The sequence below is a fragment of the Cnephaeus nilssonii genome, assembly GCF_951640355.1.
Source record: "Cnephaeus nilssonii genome assembly, chromosome: 10".
Taxonomy (NCBI): domain Eukaryota; kingdom Metazoa; phylum Chordata; class Mammalia; order Chiroptera; family Vespertilionidae; genus Cnephaeus; species Cnephaeus nilssonii.
This window is the reverse complement of record NC_137081.1, coordinates 21,694,741-21,720,248: the sequence shown is the minus strand read 5'-3', so window position 1 is coordinate 21,720,248 and position 25,508 is coordinate 21,694,741. Positions and strand designations below refer to the sequence as shown.

General features: G+C 49.6%; 3 protein-coding genes across 9 annotated transcripts in view; 1 reads left to right on the top strand and 2 right to left on the bottom strand.

The window, feature by feature from the left end:
- The window catches only part of STK36 (serine/threonine kinase 36), a 137,694-nt gene that overhangs the window by 30,340 nt on the left and 81,846 nt on the right, over nt 1-25,508 (bottom strand). The gene's annotated exons all lie outside the window — the stretch shown is intronic.
- On the bottom strand, nt 128-13,886 carry BCS1L (BCS1 homolog, ubiquinol-cytochrome c reductase complex chaperone). Of its 3 annotated transcripts, XM_079782550.1 has the most exons (9): nt 13,815-13,886; nt 6,242-6,414; nt 2,875-3,243; nt 2,634-2,773; nt 2,250-2,444; nt 1,916-1,979; nt 1,513-1,682; nt 948-1,065; nt 128-813 (listed from the first exon to the last, which is right to left on the bottom strand). In XM_079782550.1, exons 3-9 carry the CDS (start codon nt 3,192-3,194, stop codon nt 561-563), a joined length of 1,260 nt encoding a protein of 419 aa, XP_079638676.1. In that variant the 5' UTR covers nt 3,195-3,243; nt 6,242-6,414; nt 13,815-13,886; the 3' UTR covers nt 128-560. The 3 variants fall into 3 exon arrangements, with proteins under 3 accessions (XP_079638676.1, XP_079638674.1, XP_079638675.1); XM_079782548.1 differs by lacking the exons at nt 6,242-6,414; nt 13,815-13,886 and adding an exon at nt 4,632-4,707; XM_079782549.1 differs by lacking the exons at nt 6,242-6,414; nt 13,815-13,886 and having other exon boundaries at nt 2,875-4,557.
- Nucleotides 4,783-25,448, top strand: ZNF142 (zinc finger protein 142). 5 transcript variants are annotated; one of them, XM_079782527.1, is made up of 9 exons: nt 4,783-4,982; nt 8,425-8,738; nt 11,772-12,371; nt 13,399-13,560; nt 14,232-15,056; nt 16,822-16,999; nt 18,081-20,976; nt 21,596-21,701; nt 22,868-25,448. In XM_079782527.1, exons 2-9 carry the CDS (start codon nt 8,459-8,461, stop codon nt 23,335-23,337), a joined length of 5,517 nt encoding a protein of 1,838 aa, XP_079638653.1. In that variant the 5' UTR covers nt 4,783-4,982; nt 8,425-8,458; the 3' UTR covers nt 23,338-25,448. The 5 variants fall into 5 exon arrangements, with proteins under 5 accessions (XP_079638653.1, XP_079638657.1, XP_079638654.1 ...); XM_079782531.1 differs by having other exon boundaries at nt 13,372-13,560; XM_079782528.1 differs by having other exon boundaries at nt 8,486-8,738; nt 22,868-24,052.

The window sequence follows — 25,508 nt, the reverse complement described above, 5'->3', positions numbered from 1 at the left end:
CTTCCTAAATTCCTAGCAAGGCTGGAGTGTGCCAGAGTAGCCTCAACTTTGCCCTGAGATCTGTTATCCCATAAGATCAGGTCTAGGTCAGAAAGGCCTAGGGTAGTGGGTTTCAGGGAAAACTAGTGGATGCCAAAATTTAAGCAATCTGCAGGAAGCACCCTGCCCTGTAACCCATTGTGTGTATACCCACATTTTATTTATGTATATGGTATCCCTCAAAAAATGTAAACACACTTTGATAACTCAATTTTGATAATGAAATGTATTTTAATAAACAATGCCTTTATAATTATTCAAAGTGTGTGTATGCATTTGTGGGGGACACCATATATACATGCTTTTAGGTGGAGGACTGTACTTTTCTGTTTACTATAGTGTCTTTTCTTCCCCCTTTGGCTAGGCTGTGTGGCTAACACTTGTATAGGTGGATGCTTGATGGCTCCTGTGATTGCAGCTCCTGCTTTTTACTCAAGTACCAATACAGGGAAATCAGAGACCAGAGTAGTGTGGCAGGTGTTTATTAATCCCCTAGAGGATAGGTGAGCAGGACCCAGCTGTCACCTCCTCAGGGACTCAACATTTTGCATTGCCCCTGTAGGGTCATTTTTATACAGCATGAAGTAGCCCTGCACCTGGGCAGGACTAATCTCAGTTGTAGTTCGAAGGACACATTCTGCAAAGGCCTCCGCCAAAGAAGGTGCTTGCCCTGGATAGAACCTCTGGAACATCTGAGTCAGCTGCCAGTATGAGCAGTAGCCCACGTACTCCTTCATGTCTACTCGCCCCGGGCGTATCAGGGCAGGGTCCAGTCTAAGAAAAAGGCAGCAGAGTCACGGATAGTAGTACCACTGGTACCCCCAAAATGATGGTTCCCTCTGAACTTTCTGATTCTCCCAAGGTACAGAGTTGGTGAAGTCTAGCCTCTGTCTCTCACTCCTTCCTACCTGTCAACATGGTTGGTAGTCATGAATACAATGCGGGCCTCAGTGGAAGCCACACCATCCAAGGCATTAAGCAGTCCACTGAAGGTGAGACGACCTAGACCTTGGTACTTTACTGGGTCTAGAGGAAGGGAGAGATGAAGAAGCATAGCTGGTCAGTCATAGTCCTACTTAACACATTGCGGACCGGTAGTATTATTGCTAGCTTTACCCAGTGGCCAGATAAGTTTCTATTGAATGAGTACAAAGAACATTTCACATAAATGTTAAAGGCATGCTTTAAAATTAAATACCCATTACATTTTGAAGTTATTACATGTTCTTACAAGCTAATATCTTTTTAATATTGTGATTGGCCACAAGCCTTAGAACAGAAAACACGAGAATTCTCGTGATCCGTCTGCAATGTGTTAAAATTAGCTCTTTCTATTCCCCACCACATTCCCTACTTATCTGAGCCTCTTTCTAGGCTCTTGTTGCTAATCCATCCATCCTCCATCAGCCTTCTGGGTTTCTTTCTTCTGTTCCTCATTTAGAAAGCCCCCTTTCCTCAACTCCTTTCACTTACTCTGCACAGCCAGATCTCGACTGAGAAAAGCAGCATCCACGTCCTCTAGGAGCACCAGGCTCTGCTGTGGGGCCGCACTCAGCAGGTGGTTGAGCCGGTCATCAGAGAGGCTGGAATCTGTGAGACTCAGCAGGCAGATGCTGTGCTCCAGCTCCCCAGCCAAGGCTGTGCTATGGAGGATGGGAGGACAGGTGGTTGGCAATCTGGGAATTCGTCCTTGGGCCCAACTGCTTGTTCCTCACTATACTAGATGTGTCAGGCCTAACCCTTCCACCACCCCACCCTAATGTTCCACATGTCTTATGTTTATCCTGGTTCCTGTTCTCCACATTTATTTCTCTTTCCAATCCCATCAACCCAGTTTTTCTCCAGATTGAGGGTTAAGAGAAATGACACTACTCACATAAAACTGCTCTTTCCACAACCAGGGGGCCCATAAAGCAGGTAGCCACGTCTGTAGGGAATGCCTGGGAATACAGCCAGGATGATCATTAAGACTTCAAGTCAATCATGTACTCTGCCCCAGATATCTGCATTCATTCCTCAACCCTGTTCCCTGGAGGCCCAAGGACCTGGTATTAGAAGAAATCATCCCCATAGGCAACCTTCTTTTCCCCTTCATCTCTAGGAATTGGGCTAGCGCTGTATCCATCCCATCTGGCCCAAAGACTAACCTGTTTCCTCCTGCTCTACCATCACATCAAAACAGCCTGGTCAAGACCCCAGCTGCTTCTTACCTCTGTCAATGTACCACTTGGGGTTATCGATAAATTCCCGTATGTCCTTGAGAATTCGGTCAGCCAGACCCTGTTCTAGAACCACAGAATTCAGTGGCCGCCGGCGGCGTGGATATCCAAAGGGGCGCCATTCAGAGCCCACGGCTGTGTGCATCACTGTTTTCCCTTCTTCCTGTTCCAAGGCCAGTGCTCGAGCTGGGAGGGAGGAGATGAGACAAAGCCAGTATTACTCTCTGCTGTGCAACTAAGGCAGAGCTATGCCAAAACAGCTTACCCCAGCCCCCTGATCCCATGGGCTCAGATCCTCCAAGCTTCCCTTCCTCTGATGTCAAATGCTCCCAACCCTGCAATTCCCCCATAGAGCCTGCCTGTGTCATCCCACACCTTCCTCCAAGATGTTGAAGAAAACCTTGCGGTCAGTGCCCAGAGCTGTGAAGGTGACAGATTCCCAAGGAGTGCCCGTCTGCAGGTCTATCATCTGCATCTCTCGGCTTCGTTCCACTCGGATCCATTTCCCCTGATACCTGAATAAGAATGGTCAAAATGGGGTGAATGAATGTGTCAAACCCAGCTCCCCTCATTCTCCTTTGCTACCCTCAGAGCGTTCCCTGGCTCCCAACCTTACCAGATAAAGTGATTTCCAGGGCTGGGTACAAATTCAAACTTAGTAGAGATGCGACCACTCTCATGCTGAAGGTACGAGGTCTCGACACTGAGGTGCTGAGTACGGGTACTGTGGCGGGTGAGCCAGCTAAGCAACCAGGCATAGCTCCTGTCTCGAGCAGGGACTTCCAGTGTGATCATGTAATGGCGCCGGAATGCCACCAGGCCCAGCTGGGCACCCTTCCGGGCCAGGGCCAGGGCTGTGCCCACACCCACCAGCCCAAATCCAGCCCCAAAGTAGGGATTGTCCTTCAGGGTCAGAACAAAGTCTGAAAGGGGCATCTTGAAAAGGAAACACCGAACCTTACAGGCCCTGAGGCAATTTCAAAACCTGGGGATGGGGAGCAGTGGGAATGGGAAAAAACACAAGATTAGTTAAGCAACTGGACTCCTCAATCCCTCCCTCCTGCAGAAGCTGGGAACAGGAAAAGCAGGTCAGTTACTGGACACTTCAGTGTCCTCCCCTTGTGAGTTGGTGGTGGTGTTGGAATGCAAGGGCTGAGACTCCAGGCCCCTTGTCCCATTTGCCCTTCATTTTCCTGTTCATACTTCAGTTTCCTGCCAAAGGACGATGGAGAATCCTAAGAGAACTATGTAACTGCCTTCAACAAGATAATGGACAGAATTTTTGTGGTCCCTGGGACCTGTTGAGATAGAAAGGGTCAGCAGGGATGAAGCCATTCTCTTCCATTGACCTGTCAGTAATCACCATGCCTTGTTACAATGAGTAATGTCTTTCAAATATCCTCTCCTTTACATGCTCAATTCCCAATGTCCTGTTTAGCCCTTTAATATCTCCCACCTGAGATATTAAAAAAATTCAGTTTTTTTTAAATATATTTTTATTTATTTCAGAGAGGAAGGGAGAGGGAGAGATAGAAACATCAATGATGAGACTCATTGATCTGCTGCCCCCTGCATGCCCCCTACTGGGATTGAGCCCATAACTGGGGCATGTGCCCTTGACCAGAATCGAACCTGGGACTCTTCAGTCCACAGGCCGATACTCTATCCACTGAGCCAAACCAGCTAGGGCAAAAAATTTTAGTTCTTGAAATGGTATCTTCATAGAAAGGTCTCCATCTCTGCTTCACCAAACTGGTACACAGGGGTCCAGTTCTTTCTTCATAAAGATCAGCTTCAATCATATTTCTTTCCCTACTCCCAACATCTCTCAACAGATCCCTGAATTAGGGTAAAAACTCCTCTGCCTGGTACTCAAAGCCCTCCACCTACCTTTCATGGATTAGCTCCTAAAACTACCTGTTGAACAAATAAACAAACCACCTCCCACCTCCTGGCTCAGCAGTTCTCTCGACTCCTAAGCCCATTCTAATGTATTCTCTCCAATGGAAGTCCCGCCCATTTGCTACTTCCTCCATAGAGATTTTTCATAATTCACCATAAAACGTGACAGGGTCTAATTCTAGAGTGTAAGATCCCGAGGGGTAGGAAGCCAGTTGGTTTCTTCTAGTACGTCTTTCCCGCCCCTTCCACTTTGCTCTGCGCCTGGCACGCGGGGCAAAGCACTGACAGCAGTGACCTCCGCTGAGGTTCCGAGTTGGATCCAGAATTCCAAAATACCTATGCATGGAAGCCACAAACAAAGCCCTTCCCGCCCCGGGCCCTGGGCGGACGCCCTTTCCCGCACGCCCTCCACTCCCCAGCTCGCGCCTCCAGCTGCTAGGTTTGGGGTAATCGGTCACTCCATCGCCTTACCCGCATGACTCTCTGGCCCTCCCTCTCAATGGTTTCACCCCTTCGGGTTTGAGGGAAGCGCCGCTCGGCCCCACCCCCGAGCCTTCTATCTACTTCCCGCCACGCCCACCAAGAAGGCCCTGCCACTCTGCTCCACAGCTCTCGATGGTGCTCCTCGGCGGGAGCGGGGACGATAGAGAAAACCATAGAGTATTCCTCCCGCCGCCAAAAGGGAAGAGAGAGTGGCCTCCGTATGCCCGAAGCCCTAGAGTTCCTCTGGGCGGGAGGCGGTCGTAGAAAGGGTAACCCTGGAGGCGACTCCAGCTTCTGGTTGACCATAGAGATGCGGCTCCCGCCGGCCCTGGCCGGGAGGTAAGTGAGTGGCTGTGGGGCGGGAACTAGTAGGGAGTCCGGGTGGAGTGGGCTGGACGCAAAAGTTTCTCGTGCTCCAGGATGAGGGTGGGCCTGGGAGGTGAGAACCCTCGGGAGGAGGTGATGAGCCCGGCGACGAGCGGGGTCCAGGAGCATCACAGAGCCGCCCTGGTGCCTCACTCGCGTCACTGCTCTGAACCTCGCCCGGTTACCCGCTACCTCTCCTCAGGACCATAATCGTGACGATTCTACGTCCCTAGCCTTGCAGATTACAAGTCGGCTTTCCCATTCCCTGGCTCTTGTGATTCCTGTTCCAGCCCAACGATGTGGACACTGTCATTGCCTCCACTTCACAGATAAGAAAGCTGAGGCCCAGAGAAGGGAGGTCACTATATCTGCCCAAATCCACGCAGTGAATCAGAGCCCACAGGCAGGTGGAAACTGGGTGCTTTAGTACCTAGGCCAGGTTTCATTCATTCCCGAGGCCTTCTCTCTGCCTTAATCTGTCAGGAAGCCTTCATAATGGAAGTGATATGTGTGTATATTATTAAAGAACTAGAGGCCCGGTGCATGAAATTTGTGCGCAGGTGCAGTCCCTAGGTCTGGCCAGCGATCAAAAGTGCAAGCGTCTGTCCTAGAAGGGCAGGTCCCAGCTGACCTCTGGGCCCTGGGCAGCACCTGGGCCCCCAGGACCCCGCACACCTGCTTCCGCCTGAGTCTTCACATGGAGATGCAGTGAGCATGGCTGGATGCTGCAGGCCAGTGTGCAACGTGGGCCTCTGGGAGGCAAGCGTGCTCTCTCCTGGCTTGCCTCGCAGACTGGCTCCTGCGCCAACCCATGGGGAGTCCAACCAGCCCCACCTGGAAGAGGCCATGCAGGTGTGGGGCGGGCTCCTTGCGGGTGCCCGGCACCTGAGCTCGGGTTTCCCTGGCACGTGAGCCCTGGTGTCCTGGGGAAGGGTAGCTGGGGGAGTGAGAGTGAGCTCGGTGGACACCCCGCATTCTCACCTCACCTCTGGCCCCAGGTAGCCGGTGAGAGGTCGCAGCCTCCCCTCCACCCACCCGGGTGCCACGGGAGATTGGTCACTACCACCCACCCCCAGTTCCCCATCCCAGCCCCCTACCTGGCTCCCTCAGTGCCTGGGAGCCAGGCGGCAACCCCACCCCCTGCTGCAGCTGCTGGTCACTGTCTACAGGACAATCAGCAGGGTGATTAGGCCCCCTCTCACCCCCGTCTTGGCCTGGCGTCGCCCACTCACCTGCTCCACCATCCTGCCGCAGTCCCACTCTCATCAGGGCCCATCGGGACAGCAGCACCTCCACTGCTGCCCGCTGCCAGTGCCATGTCGCCGACGCCCACCACGTTCTGCGCCGCTCCCTGGTGGTCAGCACACGTCATAGCGTGCGGTCAAACTCGGGTTGAACTCCTGGTCTAGGGGACAATTTGCATATTAGGCTTTTATTATATACTAGAGGCCCGGTGCACGAAATTTGTGCACGGGGGAAGTGGGTGTCCCTCAGCCCAGTCCGCACCCTCTCCAATCTGGGACCCCTCGAGGGATATCCGACTGCCCGTTTAGGCCCGATCCCGGTGAGATCAGGCCTAAACAGGCAGTTGGATATCCCTCTCACAATCCAGGACCGCTGGTTCCCAACTGCTCGCCTGCCTGCTTGCCTAATTGCTCCTAACCGCTTCTGTCTGCCAGCCTGATCACCCCCTAAACACTCCCCTGCCAGCCTGATCGACGCCTAACTTCTCCCCTGCTGGCCCGATTGTCCCTAACTGCCCTCCCCTGCAGGCCTGGTCCCCCCCAACTGCCCTCTCCTGCAGGCCTGGATCCCCCCCAACTGCCCTCCCCTGCAGGTCTGGTCCCCCTCAACTGCCCTCCCTTGCAGGCCTGGTCCCCCCCAACTGCCCTTCCTGCAGACCTGGTCCCCCCCAACTGCCCTCCTCTGCCAGCCCAGTTACCCCTAACTGCCCTCCCCTGCAGGCCTGGTCCCTCTCAACTGCCCTCCCCTGCTGGCCTGATTGCCCACAACTGCCCTCCCCTACTGGCCATCTTGTGGCGGCCATCTTGTGTCCACATGGGGGTGGCCATCTTGTGAGTTGGAGTGACAGTCAATTTGCATATTACTCTTTTATTAGATAGGATAGGATAGTTAGGAGTTGGTTAGCCAGACAAGAAAGATGGAGAAGGTCCATGAAGGAGAAAGACAGAGACAGACACCTGCATGTGTGACAGTATAGAAGCAAAAGAGAATGTGGTGAGTCTGTGGAATGGCAAATCATTGGTATGATGGGTTCAGAGATCTGTTGAGGGAAGAAGTGGAAGATGAGTCTGGAGAAGTCAGCAGGGGCCAGACCATAAAGGAAGGGCCATATACCCATGCTAAGGAATAGTGAGGTCATAAAATATTAAAAGGGAAAGTTACCTCTGAGATCCCTTGACCCACCCAATTTTGTTGCAGATAAGAAAACAGATCCAAATCACTTAATGATTTGACCAAGGTCACTTAGCTCCAAAAAACATAATCTGCAGTCTTTAGCATATTGCCCAAAATGTGCTTATTGTCTCCTAATATTGGCCCTTATTATAATTTTTATACTTTATGTTCTAGACATTGTTACAAAAAGAAAACTTCTAGCCCTAGCCGGTTTGGCTCAGTGGATAGAGCCTGTGAACTGAAGGGTCCTGGGTTCAAATCCAGTCAAGTGCACATGCCAGGTTTCAGGCTCAATCCCCAGTAGGGGGCGTGCAGGAGGCAGCTAATCAATGATTCTCATCATTGATGTTTGTATCTCCCTCTTCCTTCCTCTCTGAAATCAATAAAAAATATATTTAAAAAGTAAATCCTATCTAATAAAAGAGTGATATGCAAATTGACCATCACTCCAACACAAGATGGCCACACAAGATGGCCAGCAGGGGAGGGCAGTTGGGAGGGACCAGACCTGCAAGGGAGGGCAGTTGGGGACGATCAAGCCTGCAGGGGAGGGCAGTTAGGGACAATCAGGCTGTCAGGGGAGCAGTTAGGCATTAATCAGGCTGGCAGGGGAGTGGTTAGGGGGTGATCAGGCTGGCAGGCAGAAGCGGTTAGGGGAAATCAGGAAGGCGAGCAGTTGGGAGCCAGCGGTCCTGGATTGTGAGAGGGATGTCCATTAGGATCGGGCCTAAACGGGCAGTCGGACATCCCTCGAGGGGTCCCAGATTGGAGAGGGTGCAGGCTGGGCTGAGGGACACACACACCCGTGCACGAATTTCGTGCACCGGGCCTCTAGTAAATAAATAAAAAGAAAACTTCTAGGTTAACTAATTGTGGCATGCTGCCATGCAAGGAAATGCCTAAGTGGGCAGGCACTAGGTTGTATACCCATACTAACTGGGAAGAAGGAGAAATCTAACTATATTTTGTTTGGTTTCTCTTCTCGTTGGTTTATCAGCACTTAAGAGACCACAGCACACAAGTTGGTGGTGATGACAGACCCTATGTTGGATTCACAGCCAGCCAACAGCACTGCAGAGATGGATGGACTGTGCTCCGAGTTATTGCTGATCCCCCCACCTCTCTCTAACCCTGGAATCCTGGAGCCCGTCCAGAGCCCCTGTACATCTGGGAACCCCACACGTTTGCCTGCTGATCCAGGCTGCCTGCTGGTAGAGGCCACAACAACTGAAGAGGACACAGGGAACATGGAGATCATTGTAGAAGCAGTAGCTGGAAACCTGTCCTCAGGTGCTCCTGGAGAGACCCCAGGTACGAACACAGTTGCTAGCAGGCCAGTGGGACAAACAGCCCTACGGTTTTGTCTGTGCTATTTTTGATCCTCATATATAGTAGTATAAGTAGGATGAGAACACAAGATAGCATCCTATTTTTATACTGAGAGATGTAATTTGATTTGGAGCTGGTAAATGTTGATTGAAGGCTGGCAAGGTGGTGCACAACCTTGTACCACACTCTTGGCAGTCTTTCCCTGCAAGGGCATCATGTATGCTAGGCAGTAATCCAGAAGTGAAGACCTGTCTGATACCTCTGCCCAGTCCTCACTCCAATAGTCCTTGGGGATTCTTTCCCAGGAACTGCAGCCAGGGATTAGGCAAAAGTCCCAGTCTCTCTCCAACACCCAGGCTTGGCAGGGCTTCCCAGAGGTAATATGGTATTCCCACCCCCTGTTTCTTGTGTATAACATACTTAACTCATCAAAGGCATTGGTTGAGAGTTGAGCATTTACACTTAGGCTGGAAGAAAGATTCTCCCCTTTATTCTTCCCACAGCTACAACTTTTTAAGTAACTTCCCTGTTTGTTTTTTTTAAATATATTTTTATTGATTTTGGAGAGGAAGGGAGAGGGAAAGAGATATAGAAACATCAATGATGAAAGACAATAATTGATCGGCTGCCTCCTGGACACTCCCTACTGGTGATCGAGCCTGCAACCTGGGTATGTGCCCTTGACTAGAGTCGAACTCGGGACCCTTCAGTCCGCAGGCCAGTGCTCTATCCACTGAGCCAGATTGGCCAGGGCAACTTCCCTGTTTTTTAACTGCCATCCTCCATCTACATTTGTCCAACTTCCTTTGATGGGTATAAAAAATTCTGGGAAAGATTAGCTAATTTTGCCATGTAATATTTCTAAACTTCTATGTGGTGAAAGAAATAATAAATAAAAAACAAACCTGGGAAAACATTTGCAATGTATGAGAAAGAGTTAATATGCTTAAAATTTAAAGAGCTCCACTATAAGAAAAATAAACAAAGGGAGAAAGAAATCTACATGAAATTCACTAAAGAAATAAAAATAGTCAATAACCATAAAGATGCTTAATCTCACTAATACAAAAATAAATTCCAGTTAAAAATAACTGTGAGATGCCATTTTTGTTTTTCGACTTTGGCAAAAGTTCAACATTTTTATAATACCTAGTGTTGGTGAGGCTGTGGGGAAGACAGACATTTTTATAGCTTATGGAAAGTATAAATTAGCTAATCTTTTGAAGATCAACTTATCTGCTTAACAAAATTTAAAATATGTGTACTCTGACGCAGTAATTCCACTTGTCAGGATCTAGCCTATAGAAAGACCCACACAGGCATACAAGGATACAGGGATAAGGATGTGTAGGCTAGCTTTATTTGTAATGGTTGGAAACAACCTAAATGTTCATCAGTGAGGGCAAAATCTCGTTTTGATTTATCTATGCTCTGAAGCTTTATGAACTGGACAAAAAATATGAGGTAGCCGAAACCGGTTTGGCTCAGTGGATAGAGCGTCGGCCTGCGGACTCAAGGGTCCCGGGTTCGATTCCGGTCAAGGGCATGTACCTTGGTTGCGGGCACATCCCCAGTAGGAGGTGTGCAAGAGGCAGCTGATCGATGTTTCTCTCTCATCGATGTTTCTAACTCTCTATCCCTCTCTCTTCCTCTCTGTAAAAAATCAATAAAATATATTTTTTTAAAAAAATATGAGGTAGATCTAAATGTACTCATAGAGAAAAATATCTTTGATATATAGCAAAGGAAAAATATAATCAAATTGCAGAAAAATGACCCAAAAAGACCTGAAAGGATATAGACCAAACTGTGTGAGGTGGGTTTTAAAAATATATATATATATCTATATCATTTAAATAGTTGCACTACATTTTTATTTCAACAAAAATATAATAAAGAGAAAAATGATCACCAGAATAAATGTGAGGCAAACCTAGCCTTGAGACATGGCTCCAACGTAAACAAACATGGTGGCATTAACCTTGCAGAATCCCAGGTCCCTCTGCTTATTGGGCAGTTGGAGGACCAAGAGAGTATTTCCTAAGCCTTTCTTTATCAAGGCCCTGCCCACTGCTTAAGAAATGGCAATGGTTATTATGAACATGATTTGGCTTTGTTCAATAGGATGTTCTCCATTTTATGAATTACCATGCTTAGGAAAATCTCTTTACAGAATATGAAAGTAGTATTTTGACATTTATATTGCAGATATTATCTCCATATTGTCATTTTCTTGTTTTTGGAAGTTTCTAATTTTGTTGTTGTTAATCCTCAACAGAGGATATTCTTTTCATTGCATTGGAAGGGAGGGAGAGGGAGAGAAACATCGATGTGCGAGAGACGCATTGACTGGTTGTCTACTGCACACAGCCTGACTGGTGGCGGGGAGTGAACCTGCAAACCCAGGTACGCATCCTCCACCAGGAATTGAACCTGTGACCCTTAAGTGAGCAGGCCAGTGCTCTAACCACTGATCAACACCGGCCAGAGCCTAAATTTTATTTGGGCAAAATACATTGATTTTTCTTAATGCTTTCTGGATTTGATTAATGCTTGTTACATTCATTTAACAAATATTTATTAAGTGCCTACTTTGTGCCAAGTATTGTGCTAGATATTAGGAATCCAACCCATGTCCCTGTCCTCAAAGAGCTTACAGTCCAGGTGCAGAACCAGTCTTAAACTCCACCTCCATTCCATGAGTATTCAAAGATTCACCACCCTAACCAGTTTGGCTCAGTGGATAGAGCATCGGCCTGCGGACTGAAGGGTCCCAGATTCGATTCCGGTCAAGGGCATGTACCTTGGTTGCTGGCACATCCCCAGTAGGAGGTGTGCAGGAGGCAGCTGATCAATGTTTCTAACTCTATATCCCTCTCCCTTCCTCTCTGTAAAAAAATCAATAAAATATATATATTTTAAAAAGATTCACCTATATTTTCTGCTGGTAACTAACTCCTATGAGGCTCATTCTATCTGATTCTGTGCCTTTCTCTGTTGGTCCTCTGCCTGCAGGTGTCCTGGTAAAGGTGGTGGAGGTGTACTTCTGTGAGCGCTGTGAGCAGAGCTTCGCAGAGCCCACTCTGCTGGCCCTGCACCAGTGCACTGAGACCCTTATACAGCCTGTGCAGAGCCTTGCTAACCCCCCATGCTCTGTAGAGCTATCCCTCAGCAACCTCACTCTCCCTGGCCCTGTGCAGGGCCAGAGCCCCTCCAATAATCCCCTGCCATGCCCTGTGTGTAGACAGGAGTTTACCCAACCCCAGGCCCTGAAGAGCCACTTCAAGATACACCGGGGCCCTCCCAACACCTTCTCCTGCCCAGAGTCTGGCTGTGTGTTCTCTGCTGATGATCGTAAGGGTCTGCAGCACCACCTGAGACAGACCCACAGAGTGGATCCTGTGCCCTGTTCTTTCCGGGGCTGCCCCCTGCTCTTTGGGAGCCAGCAGGGCATGGAGCTGCACCGACAGACCCATTACCCTTTCCACTGCAACCATTGCAGCTTCATGGGCTCCAACGTCAAACTCTTCCGGCAGCATCAACGCAGCCATGGGGCCAGGACACAGGGAGAACTATCGGCCATTAAGGATCTTTCATCCAAGGAGCTGCTGCCAGGTATGAAGCCAGGGACCCAGCAGTATGCTACCTGGAGAGGCAGGTGTATCTAGTGCCATGGATATATGTCTGATACAAGAGAATCCAGAGTAAGTGACTCAGAAAGACTGAACTGTCTAACATGAGAAGGCATCCAGAAAGCTTGGACCAGTCAGAATATATGGAATACAGAGAAAGTCTTTGTCTATGACACTGAGTAAAATTTGGCTTCAGCTATACTGTGGCCTTGAAGTTACTTAACCAACATTCTCTTCTGATCCATTTTAAAACTTTCTGAGAGCAAAAGCTAAAATGCCCATAGCCTCTGGTAGAATGCCTTTTGATGCCATTTAAGAACAAATGGGATTAGGTAGGAGAAACCTTCAAGGAGGGTGGTGCTTCACTGATTCAGACTCCTCTTGGTGCCAAAAAAGGGGCATTGGTTGAGTAGAGGAGCATCAGGAAATAGAGAAATCGAGCCAGGAGAGGTCAGGATTCTGAGAGAATTTGGCTTGCTAAGACTTATTTGTGCTCTGCTCCCAAAGAGAAGACCCTTTCCCTCCCTCTCCCCGCTGGAAAATAGTGTAGGTCTTTGCCTTACCAAGGAAGGAATAGAAGGAATAGAGGAATAGAAGCTGCCTCTATTGAGGGAACAGGGTGTGACCTGAATTGCTGAGTTGGGTTTCTCAGTAGAACAATTTAGAGGTCAGGGTGTGTTCACCTGCACTGAGCCAGCAGCTGTTAGCCCTGGGACCTCAGCCAGGGAAGTGCAGTCCACCCATTCTCTACCTCTCAGTCCCCTACCCCAACTCCAGTGACCTCAAAGCTCTTACCTTCAAGGAGTCTGAGGATGGTGTTATCTGAGGAGTGGTTTACTTTGGGCTGGAGCATTACTGATGGCTTCACTTCTGGTCTTCCTATAGAAACCCAAGATTCCCTTATGCTAAATAGGGTAGGGGTGATTCTGTCAGCCATTAAGAGGAGAAGTACAAGCAGTCAGTGCTGTCATTGGCCCCTGTAGATTTCATCAAATGTTATGTGTCTCCAGCTCCCCAACTGCCCCCAGGAGAGGGACAGCCTTCAGAGGAAGCAGGTACACCCTTGCCCAGGCAGGAGTCAGCTGAAGAGGAGAATATAGAGGAAGAGAGTGGCACCCTGAAGGACTCCCAGAAAGCCCTGGAGAAAGACCAGGGGACTCAGCAATTGGAAGGTAAGGCTATGATTAGGTTTGAACTTCTTGGTGGTAGGGAGGAATGGGTTGTGGGGAGCCTGGCATTGAAAGGCTCTAGGGTTTGTTTTTCTGAGCTTTGATTCAAATGCTTTCATTCTTAACAGTCCACTTTGGCATGTCTAGTGGGAACGTGACAAATGTTTACTCTCAGGTATATAGGGAAAATTTGATTATTTCCAGCTCCCCATAACCTAGAACTCATGAGCCCATGTTTGGAAGTTGGAATACTTTACCTTCTTCTCTTCTGCTCATTCCGTATGGAGTTATTTTCCTTCCAACCAACTCTGCTGATCCTTCCGCCTGCCCCCATGAACCTGGGCAGGAAGAACAAGAAAGCTCTATCCAGGTTGTTCTTTTGAGCAACTCTAAATAGAGGCTCAGGAATAGTGAGTGGGCGGCCGGGCAAAGCACTTCCAACAGGTCACAGCAAGATCTGAGAAGTTCTTGTGATTTTGTTTATCTAAATACTTGCATTTCTTGTCTCTTCTTTGAGACCACAGTATTTGAGATGCTATTGTTTGGTTTCCTAAAGAGGAAGGGAAAAGCCACACAACTGTTTCTGGGCAAATTGTGGATCTCCCATTATCTGGCCAGCCCCAGGCCCAGCGAAGAATCTCATTCTCAACCCTCTCTTCCTCTCCTTGTCACAGGGGATGTCACTCCTGGCACTGAGTCCCTCTTCAAGACCCACATGTGTCCGGAATGCAAGCGCTGCTTTAAGAAGCGGACCCATCTGGTAGAGCACCTCCATCTCCACTTCCCAGACCCCAGCCTCCAGTGCCCCAACTGCCAGAAGTTCTTCACCAGTAAGAGCAAGCTCAAGACCCATCTGCTGCGGGAGCTGGGCCAGAAGGCCCACTGCTGCCCACTGTGCAACTACAGTGCAGTGGAGAGGAACGCACTCAACCGCCACATGGCCAGCATGCACGAGGATATTTCCAACTTCTACTCAGACACCTATGCCTGTCCTGTCTGCCGGGAGGAATTCCGCCTCAGCCAGGCCCTTAAGGAGCACCTCAAGAGCCACACAGCCGCAGCGGCAACGGAGCCACTGCCCCTTGGCTGCTTTCAGGAGGGCTGCAGCTATGCAGCACCTGACCGCAAGGCCTTCATGAAGCACCTGAAGGAGACCCATGGCGTGCGAGCTGTGGAGTGCCGCCACCACTCGTGTCCCATGCTCTTCGCCACAGCTGAAGCCATGGAGGCCCACCACAAGAGCCACTATGCCTTCCACTGCCCCCACTGTGACTTCGCCTGCTCCAACAAGCACCTGTTCCGCAAACACAAGAAGCAGGGCCACCCTGGCAGTGAGGAGCTGCGTTGCTCCTTCTGTCCGTTTGCCACCTTCAACCCGGTGGCCTATCAGGATCATGTGGGCAAGATGCATGCTCATGAGAAGATCCACCAGTGCCCCGAATGCAGCTTTGCCACTGCCCACAAGAGAGTGCTCATCCGCCACATGCTGCTGCATACAGGTGAGAGGACTCCCTTCCTTACAGTAGTGTAATGGTGGTGGTGATGGCACACCCACACATGAAGGGCTTTGCATTCGTTCTCATTTGACCTAGTATTCCTAGAGATAAATCTGGTTTTTGGAATTTATGAGCCTTAAGCTGAGTGTTACTCAGCTAGAAAAGTGGTCAGGCTAGGATTTGAATCCAAGCAGTCCGATTCAGAGCCTGTGCTGTTGTGTTTTACCCATAAGGCCCTGCCCAGTTCTGCCCACCCCTAATCAGCCTTGGGTGGGTCAACACCCACCCTCTCAAAATGAAGAAACTCAGATCAGGACAAATAACCTTCCTTTACTATTCAAGTTTTGAGATGTGCTGTGAGATGGGGCAAGGGGTCTGAGCCGTCCATGCACATTATAGCTTTGCAGCTGTGACACTGAAACACGAGCCCATTTGGTGACTTGGAAGTTGCAGATATTTCAAGTCCGATTTTTAATTGGTTACCAGCATTACTGATGCTTTGAGTGACAACCAAACCAGGCTTCCTGCTACAGCGACATCGCTTTTGTGATCTCTGTGTAAGTACAGTGGATTGATAAGACACTTAAAAATCGCATTGAAGACTGTTTAGTTTGAGAGGACAGTTTTTAGGCAGCTCGGGACAAGGCCATTGTTGTTCCCATGGATATATGTTTTAGTCACAAAATCTCATTTTTATGAGGCCTTTTCTGAAACCTTATAAATATATAGTGCTTTATAGTATATAGCATTCTTTCATATATATATATATATATATATATATATATATATATATATGTGTGTGTGTGTGTGTGTGTGTGTGTGTGTGTATATAATCTCATTCAATCCATAATAAGAATCTTGTAAAGAAGGCAGATAAAGATGAGAAACTCTGAAAATTGAAATGGCCTGTTTCAGAATCATACAGCTAGTAGTAACAGAACACAGTGTTGCTTGCCTTTCACAATACAGAAAGGGGCTGAGTGGGTGGGCAGGGATAATAAGGAAGGGTCCTGAAGAAACATGGCCCCCAGCTTTTTAGTGCCACGTCCTGACCAACTCCAGGGACAGTTTGCCCTCAAGTTCCCACTAAATGCCACTGAAGAGTTTGGGACATCTCATGTAATCTTCATATTAACCATGTGACATCAGTATTTTAGTTGCCCTCTTCTTGGAAACAAGAAAACTGAGACTTAGAGAGGTTAAATGACCTGCCCACAGCCATGTAGTAGTAAGCTGCCACTCAATAGCTCTATGATTTCTCGGTGCCTCAGCGTGTTCCTCTGTAATATGGGATAGTCATAGCACCTGCCTCATAGGGCTGTTATGAGGATTAAGTGAGGGGAGGCATTTTTATAAAGTGCTCAGAAGGGTGTCTGGCACAGAGTGAGCACTATACACATGTTGACTATTAATATCTTTATTACCCCTTAACCACCATGGATTCCTTAACCACTATGTTGTTTTGCCTATTTTTTTTTATCATTCTCTCCCACAAAACCGAAAGGAATTGGGCTAAGTGGGGCAGTTGGCTGTTAGTGCTAAGCTGTATAATCAGAAGGGACTTTAAAGCTAGTTTTGCAAAACTCAGTCTTCCTTTTCTTCCCATCTTCATTGGTGTTGGAGCCCAGAAGGAGTTTTCTGAGAGGGCTGCAAAGCTTTTGCTCCTGCCTGGCATCAGAACAAACTTGCTGGAGAAAATGATCTGTCTGCTTACTTGATCTGTGCGTGACCTGTGTTCTCTCCCTTCTCACCCCCACCTCTACATAAGGCGAGAAACCTCACAAGTGTGAGCTGTGCGACTTCACGTGCCGAGATGTGAGCTACCTATCCAAGCACATGCTGACCCACTCTAACACCAAGGATTACATGTGCACTGAGTGTGGCTATGTCACCAAGTGGAAGCACTACCTCAGTGTGCACATGCGAAAACATTTAGGGGACCTCAGGTATGAGCGCACCCATCCCTATCCCAAGAACCGTAGGCTAAGTTAGCCTCCTCTCAATTCAGCTGTGGCCCCATGCTCTTCTGTCCCCGGGTAGAATCCTCATAACGCCCCTCTGTGCTCCTATCATCTCAGCTCCATTACCTATAGCTCGCCTCTGTGCCTGTGGCCCAGTCTACATGGCGAGAGATCTCTGGGCTCAGAGAAGGGAGTATAGACCCAGAGTATAGGTCTAGACACTAAGGTGTCACTTGAGTTCTCAGAGACCAGTCCTGGGAAAGCAGACTACACTATGGCCCCAAACCTGATCACTTCCCCTCTGATCTCTGGGCACAGCTGGCGGGGACTTTCTCCTTAGCTTTCTTTTTTTTCTTTTTCTTTTCTATTTCATTTTTTATTAGGTTTTTTTTTTCTGGTAGACAGTACACTTGGGAATTATACTGCACCAGGCATAAGAAGTAAGATTTCTACCACAGGGACATTTTGTGTTCAGAATCCAATATAAATATTTCTAGTCAGACATTTCCATAGCTACAGGTATTTGGTTGCTTGATTTATATGCATAGAAAGAAATAGTTGTCATAACTGTAAAAAGCAATACTTAACAAGTACTTTTAAATGATTGGAACAGTTTTCCTTTAATATTACAGTACTGCTTATTGGTTCTCCTTAACTTTCATGCCTCCATGGGAGAATGGGAACTAGACACAGAAGCCTGCCCTGTGGATCTGTGGGCATGTCAGCTCCTTAGAAGTCCACAATGGGTTGCTGATTCATCATGTCTTCCCTTTAGGGAGCGATATAGAGTAGGGGCTAGAACAAAAGCCCTGAAGCTAGACTGTCTCTGCCCTTCACTTTGTAACTTCAGGCAAGTTGTAACTTCTATGCCTTAGTCTCCTCACTTATAAAATGGATACGTTTCCTAGGGTAGTGCGAAAGAACATTGACTTAGACGGTATATGTACAATACTGAGTGTAGAGCCTGCCCCATAGTCAGTAGTGACAATTAGTTGTTATGATTGATTTATGGTTGTGATTTTGCTTCCCCTCTCCCCCCAATGTCCTCTTCACCCTTCCTCATCAGATACCAGTGCAATCAGTGCTCCTATCGCTGCCACCGGGCTGATCAGCTGAGCAGCCACAAGCTGAGACATCAGGGCAAGTCCCTGATGTGCGAGGTGTGTGCCTTTGCTTGCAAGCGGAAATATGAGCTGCAGAAGCACATGGCTTCCCAGCACCACCCTGGCAAGCCAGCCCCACTCTACCCCTGTCGCTACTGCAGCTACCAGAGCCGCCACAAGCAGGCCCTGCTGAGCCACGAGAACTGCAAACACACCCGCCTCCGTGAGTTCCGTTGTGCCCTCTGTGACTACCGCACCTTCAGCAACACCACCCTCTTCTTCCACAAGCGCAAGGCCCATGGCTATGTGCCCGGGGACCAGGTCTGGCAGCTCCGCTGTGCCAGCCAGGAGCCAGAGGAGGCCAGGCAATGCCCTACACCACCAGACTCGGAGTCCTCAGGCCAGCTGTCGGCCCAGACTGTGGAACAGGACCACAACCCTGGGGCTGTGGCGGACCCCAGCTTGGACCACACTCTGCCAGAGGCCAGTGAGGAGGCCAGTGCCGGGAGACAGGATGGCAGTGAGGTTCCCCGAGGGGATGGCCTGGTTGGCAGCCCCAGTCCAGCGGAGGTAGATGAGGGCAGCTGCACTCTACACCTAGAGGCCCTGGGAGTAGAGCTGGAACCTGTGGCCGAGCCACCTCTGGGGGAGATCACTGAAACAGCCCCTGTGGAATTTGGGCCCCTGAGACTGGAAGGGCCAGATGGGACTTTGACAGAGCTGTCTACCTTTGAAAGTGCTGGCACTTCTGGCTTGGGTGCTGAAGAAGAGCCCATTCTGGAAAAGCCAGTCCCTGAGCCCCCCAGAAATCCTCCTTCCTCAGAGGAATCCCCTAACAGCTGGGTGGGAACCTTCAAGGCAACACCACCCACTGAGACAGCACTCCTGCCCCAGTTGCCTGAGTCAGAGTCATTACTCAAGGCCCTAAGGAGACAGGACAAAGAACAGGCAGAGGCACTGGTACTGGAGGGGCGGGTTCAGATGGTAGTGATACAGGGAGAGGGGCAGGCCTTCCGCTGCCCACACTGCCCTTTTATTACCCAGCGGGAGAAGGCCCTGAGTCTGCACTCCAGGACTGGGTGCCAGGGCCGCCAAGAGCCTCTACTGTGCCCTGAGTGTGGGGCTAATTTCAAGCAACAGCGCGGCCTTAGCACCCACCTGTTGAAAAAGTGCCCTGTTTTGCTCAAAAAGAACAAAGGATTGGCCAGAACAGATTCACCTATCCCTCTGCATCCTCTGCCCCCTGACACCCACACCTCAGAGGCTGCAGAAGGTGGGAAGCCCCCACCTGCACCATTAGAAGTAGAGGTAGTGCTCCCAAAAGACGCCCCGGAGCTTCCTAGGGAACCAGAAGAAATAGAGGAGTCTCTGGCCATACTCTCTGGCTCCACAGTACTTCCTGCAGGGAACTCCTCATCCCCAGAGGCCCCTGAGAAGTTCCACTTTGAACAGGGCAAGTTTCACTGCAACTCATGCGTGTTCCTTTGTTCTCGGCTCTCCTCCATTACCTCCCATGTGGCTGAAGGCTGCCGGGGGGTACGAAGTGGAGCAGGAAAGCGAGGGGCCTCCCAGACCCAGCCTATTGTGTCCCCACTGAGCATTAGGGACTCTATTCCCCTAAACAGTGGGAGTACGAAGTGTAGCCCTGGTGATGGGGACCCAGCTCTGGTTCCAAAGCAGAAGGGGGCTCGCTTTTCCTGCCCCACATGTCCCTTTAGCTGCCAGCAGGAGCGGGCTCTGAAGACTCACCAGACCAGGGGCTGTCCCCTTGAGCAGTCTGGAGAGCTGCACTGTGGCCTCTGCTCCTTCACCACTCCTGTTGCTGCTGCCCTGAAGCTCCACCAGAAGCGGAGGCACCCCACTGTGGCCCCAGCCCGCGGCCCCCGCCCCCCTCTTCAGTGTGGGGACTGTGGCTTTATCTGTAAACAGAGCAGGTGCCTGCAGCAGCACCAGCGGCTCAAGCACGAGGGAGTGAAGCCACATCAGTGCCCTTTCTGTGACTTTTCCACCACTAGACGGTACCGGTTGGAGGCTCACCAGTCCCGACACACAGGTGTTGGCCGCATCCCCTGCAGTTCCTGTCCTCAGACATTTGGTACTAACTCAAAACTTCGCTTGCACCGGCTGAGGGTACACGACAAGACACCCACTCACTTCTGCCAATTCTGTGACTATAGTGGCTACCTTCGCCACGACATCGCTCGCCATGTGAACAGCTGCCACCAGGGCACCCTAGCCTTTGCCTGTCCCCAGTGTGAGGCCCAGTTCAGCTCTGAGACAGCACTCAAGCAGCATGCTCTGCGCCGGCACCCCGAGCCTACACCCCCAGCCCAGGGCTCCCCTGAGGAGGCCACTGAGGGCCCCCTGCATTGTTCCCGCTGTGGGTTCCTATGCTCCAGCCCTGCCAGCCTGCAAGGGCACACCTGTAAACAGCACCCGCGGCTTGAGTGTGGGGCCTGCCAGCAGGCCTTTCCTAGCCGGCCAGCACTGGATGAGCACCGGAGGCAGCAGCATTTCAGCCACCGCTGCCAGCTCTGTGACTTTGCTGCCCGGGAGCGGGTGGGCCTGGTGAAGCACTACGTGGAACAGCATGAGGAAACTTCAGCAGCAGCCTCAGATGGGGATGCTGGCCAGCCCCCTCTGCGCTGCCCCTTTTGTGACTTCACGTGCCGCTATCAGCTGGTGTTAGATCACCATGTGAAAGGGCATGGGGGCACCCGGCTCTACAAGTGTACTGATTGTACTTACAGCACCAAGAACCGGCAGAAGATCACCTGGCACAGCCGCATTCATACTGGGGAAAAGCCCTACCACTGTCATCTCTGTCCCTATGCCTGTGCTGACCCCTCTCGCCTCAAGGTAAGGTCAAGGACAAAGGGGGCCAGGAGTACAGTCTGTGGAGTTAAATTGCCTGGGCTCTCTGATCCTGACTCTACCAAATATTACTTTTGTGACCTTTGTCAATTCCCTTAATTTCTCCAAGCCTTAGATTCCTCATCTGTAAAAATGGGATAATACTTCATAGAGTTGTTATAAAATTCCATAATACATGCTAGTCGTGTGAGAAAGGCTTGTAATAGGTTGGGCATAACCTAGATAATAATAACAGCTAACATTTATTGAGCACTCACTGTATGCTGGGCAATGTAATTTTAATCCTTCAAAAATATGAGATATAGTTACTTTTACTACTTCTTATTTTACAGATTATTAAGCTGACATTAGGGATTAGGTCACCCAAAGATGCAAGAAATAAAGTGGCAGAGCTCAGTCTGGGCGGATCTAGGAGTAGGCCCAATGGGTTAGGTTGGTGTCAAAGTGGCCAGACTGGGGAACCTGGTTGGTAACGGGAGTATAGATAGGATGGGAGTAGGGAACAGGATTGTCTGCCAACAGTCTTTCTGCCTCCTTCCCCTATTTCCTTATCCTTGAGTACCCACATTTTTCTGGGCATATTCTTTGCTCTTCCCTCCTTCAGTACCATATGCGGATCCATAAAGAGGAACGGAAGTATCTGTGCCCTGACTGTGGCTACAAGTGCAAGTGGGTCAACCAGCTCAAGTACCACATGACCAAGCACACAGGTGAGTCTGCATGGCTTTGACAAGCCCAATGGGTTCCCCCATTCTCTAGCACACCCAACCTCCCTGATTGGGTTCTTACTGATTCAGGGTGCACATCAGTTTTCACTTTGGGGGTGGTGGGTAGGTCAGATGGCTAGAATAGCTTCCCAATCCACTGAAGACTTATCAGAATCAGAAGAGAGGTGAGCCTGAGAGCCTAGGTATGTGTACTTTTCAAAAGCTCCCTGGGTGATTGTGGCACCAGGTCACACACCTCCTGTTGAGAACCCCCCAACTCAAACCTGAGTGACTAAGGGAGGTCTACCTGGTTCCTATAGACCTGATAGAACTACCATGAGTAAAGAAAGTGGGAAGGTTTTGACTTCTCCTTTTTTCCTCTTCATTATGGAGTCCACAACCTACAGGTTCTCTGAAAAGGGTTAATGGTGACATACCTGTGATTATTGGGTATGATCTCCTTATGTAAAGGAATTGAACAGATGCATTCCAAGGCCCTCTGCGTTTATGAATACTGCTTCTTTCACCTCTATCCCTCTTAAACATTTTCTTTGACTTCTTGAATTGAACAAGGAGTTGTATTTAAATGCATCCCCAGCCCTAGCTGGTTTGGCTTAGTGGGTAGGGCGTCAGCCTGCAAACTGAAAGGTCCCAGGTTCGATTCTAGTCAAAGGCACATGCCCAGGTTGCAGGCTCGATCCCCAGTAGGGGGCGTGCAGGAGGCAGCCAATCAATGATTCTCTCTCATCATTGATGTTTCTATCTCTCTCTCTCCCCCTTCCTCTCTAAAATCAATAAAATATATTTTAAAAAAATAAAAAGAAAAATAAATGCATCCCCAACTTCCATGAGTACCTATTCCATGACCAAAAGGAGGTTAGAATTTCCTATTTGGAAACCCTATCATATCTGAGTATTCATTGCTATCAGGTGGCTATTTAGAGGTCCAGTTAGTTATCAGCACTTATTGAGTATCCATTGTGTACAGGGGCTGTGCTGGGAGAAGGGCACAGAAATGTCAGACAAGACTGGAATATTCCAAAGATATGGTATTAGCTTGCTGCTTGAGTTCTTTATGTCCCAGGATCACAGTGACTCTTATGGTTTACTGAACCCTGGTCCATCCCCTTCAATGGTGATTTGTTACCTATCTTTGCCATGTCCTATAGGACTGAAGCCATATCAGTGTCCCGAGTGTGAGTACTGCACCAACCGGGCCGATGCCCTGCGTGTGCACCAGGAGACCAGGCACCGGGAAGCACGGGCCTTCATGTGTGAGCAGTGTGGCAAGGCCTTCAAGACACGCTTCCTGCTGCGCACCCACCTCCGCAAGCACAGCGAGGCCAAGCCCTATGTGTGTAACGTGTGCCACCGTGCTTTCCGCTGGGCTGCTGGCCTGCGCCATCATGCCCTCACCCACACCGACCACCACCCCTTCTTCTGCCGTCTCTGCAGCTACAAAGCCAAACAGAAGTTCCAGGTTGTCAAGCATGTGCGCAGACACCACCCTGACCAGGCTGACCCAAACCAGGGCGTGGGCAAAGACCCCACCACCCCCACGGTGCACCTGCATGATGTGCAGTTGGAGGATCCCAGCCCTCCTGCTCTTTCTGCTCCCCCAACTGGACCTGAGGGCTGAGAGTCCATCCCACCTCCCAGGCAAGAAGAAAGTGTGGTCCAAGATGTGCAGACTGGAACCAGAGCTAGCCTGAGAAGCTCAGAGAGTAAGGAAGGGCTAGCTTCGGGATGTCAAGGTTGGCTGGAACTCTCTTGGGACTCGGCTATAGTATTTTGATGTTGATGGCTACATAAAAGAGAGACATGAACTACAGATTGACTTTGTGTTGAGAACCACTGTGTTTTTAACCTGTGAGGTCTTAGTTTCTTCACCATCATTCCACCAAAGTCCCTGACTATAAGGTCCTGGTTGCACCAATTCCTCTTCTCTTTCCTTCTTGCTATGTCAAGTCCTATTTTCATTTAGCATCCTCAAAACAATTGTACTGAACTGCATGTGCTGTTGTGCCTAATGCTCTGTAAAGCATCCTATCTAATAAAGAGGGAATATGCTAATTGACCCTCACACTGTTGCAAAGATGGCGGTGCCCACAGCCAATAAGGAGGGAATATGCTAATTGCCCACCCTCAAAGATGGCAGCGCCCACAGCCAATAGGAGGGAATAAGCTAATTGACTGCCACGCCTTCAAAATGGCAACACCCAGACCCCTCAGCCCCACCAGGGCAGCAGGCATGCAGCAAGGCCAGGCCCACCCCGCCACATGCCTGCCTCTGGAATCCCCCAGTCCCCTCAGCTGCCCAGCCGCCCAGGACTGCCCGAGGCTCAGGTAACCAGGGCCGGCCAGGGCTTGCACTGCTGGCAGTGGCGGCAGCAGAGGTGTGAGGGGGCGTTGCTTTCCCCTGATCACTGGGTCAACTCCTGCCCCTGAGGGCTCCTGGACTGTGAGAGGGGGCAGGCCGGGCTGAGGGACCGCCCCCCCTCCAGTGCATGAATTTTCATGCACCGGGCCTCTAGTGTTAATAGAATGCTTACTAGCTTATAGACTCGTCCATGTCCATTTTAACATTTCCAGGCTGTCATCTCGATCTGCCCTGTACCCTCTTAGACCTCTGCCTCCTTTTCTCCTTCCATCTTCACTGAGTGATTGATTCTCAAATAGGCCCAAGTCTGCCTTCTCTCTGTTCTTGAAGACTCTTGGCCCTTGCTCTGCTACCTATTTCTGAGCCACTTTGTCTACCTGTAGAGCAAGGGTGGGGAACCTTTATTTTGCCAAGGACAATTTGGATATTTATAACATCATTCACAGGCCATACAAAATTATCAACTTAAAAACTAGCCTGCTATATTTGGTCAAACATTTAATTAATTTATCCCTAATGCCTTGGCAGAGCCAGACCAAATGATTTTGTGGGCCTTATGTAGCCCATGGGCCAGACGTTCCCCACCCTTGATGTAGAGGGAGGACTGCCACTCACTAAGCTTCCTCATGTAAACAGGTATAATTCAACATCATTCCTCAGGCTACACTAGAATTAAAGCATAAAGATAGTGTGAAAGGCAAATGATTGCAGGGTTGAAGGTAAATCTCTAATGCAGAATTCTATAAATATCTTACAGTGACTATAATTAATCATCTAAACCAGGGCACACTAGGGAAATTAAAGAGGGTAGTACTAATAATTGTTCTGGGACAGCAGTCATAAACCAGGACTGTTCCAGAGAAACTTTTCAGGACTTGGATCCCATAACCTTTGTCTGCTCCTTTTGCCCTGATCCCTAGAAGCTGTACTTCTGTACCATTCTTATGTAGTACATGCAGAGGGACTCCTGGAAACTTTTGTTTTTCTGTCAGCCCAAATGTCCCCCAACCCTTATTCTTTCCCTTATTGCCCAACAATGACAGATCATACTCAAGCCAAATTAGGGAGAGCAGCTCTATTAACACTGGTGGGGCTAGGAAGGAGCAGACCAGTGTGGACTCGGGGGCTGTGTAGTGTTTTCTTGAGAGTCACAGTACAGTCTTGGGGTCAGTTCTCTCCCCAGCCTTTGCTTGGGGAGGCTTGAGGCTTGGTTTTCCTTTCCTTGGCTCTGACCTTTGAGGAAGTTGTTGGGGAGGGGATAATGCCTCTTTGGGTTTCTTTGCCCCAAACCCCTCTGGATTTGTACTTGCAATCTGCCTTTGAGCCAGAGTTGATAAGAGAGATTAGTCCTAGGTCTGAGTAGGGACTAAGCCTACAGCAAAAGGAAGGAAGGAATTCCAGGATAGAGTACGCAAAAGGGAAGGGCAGGA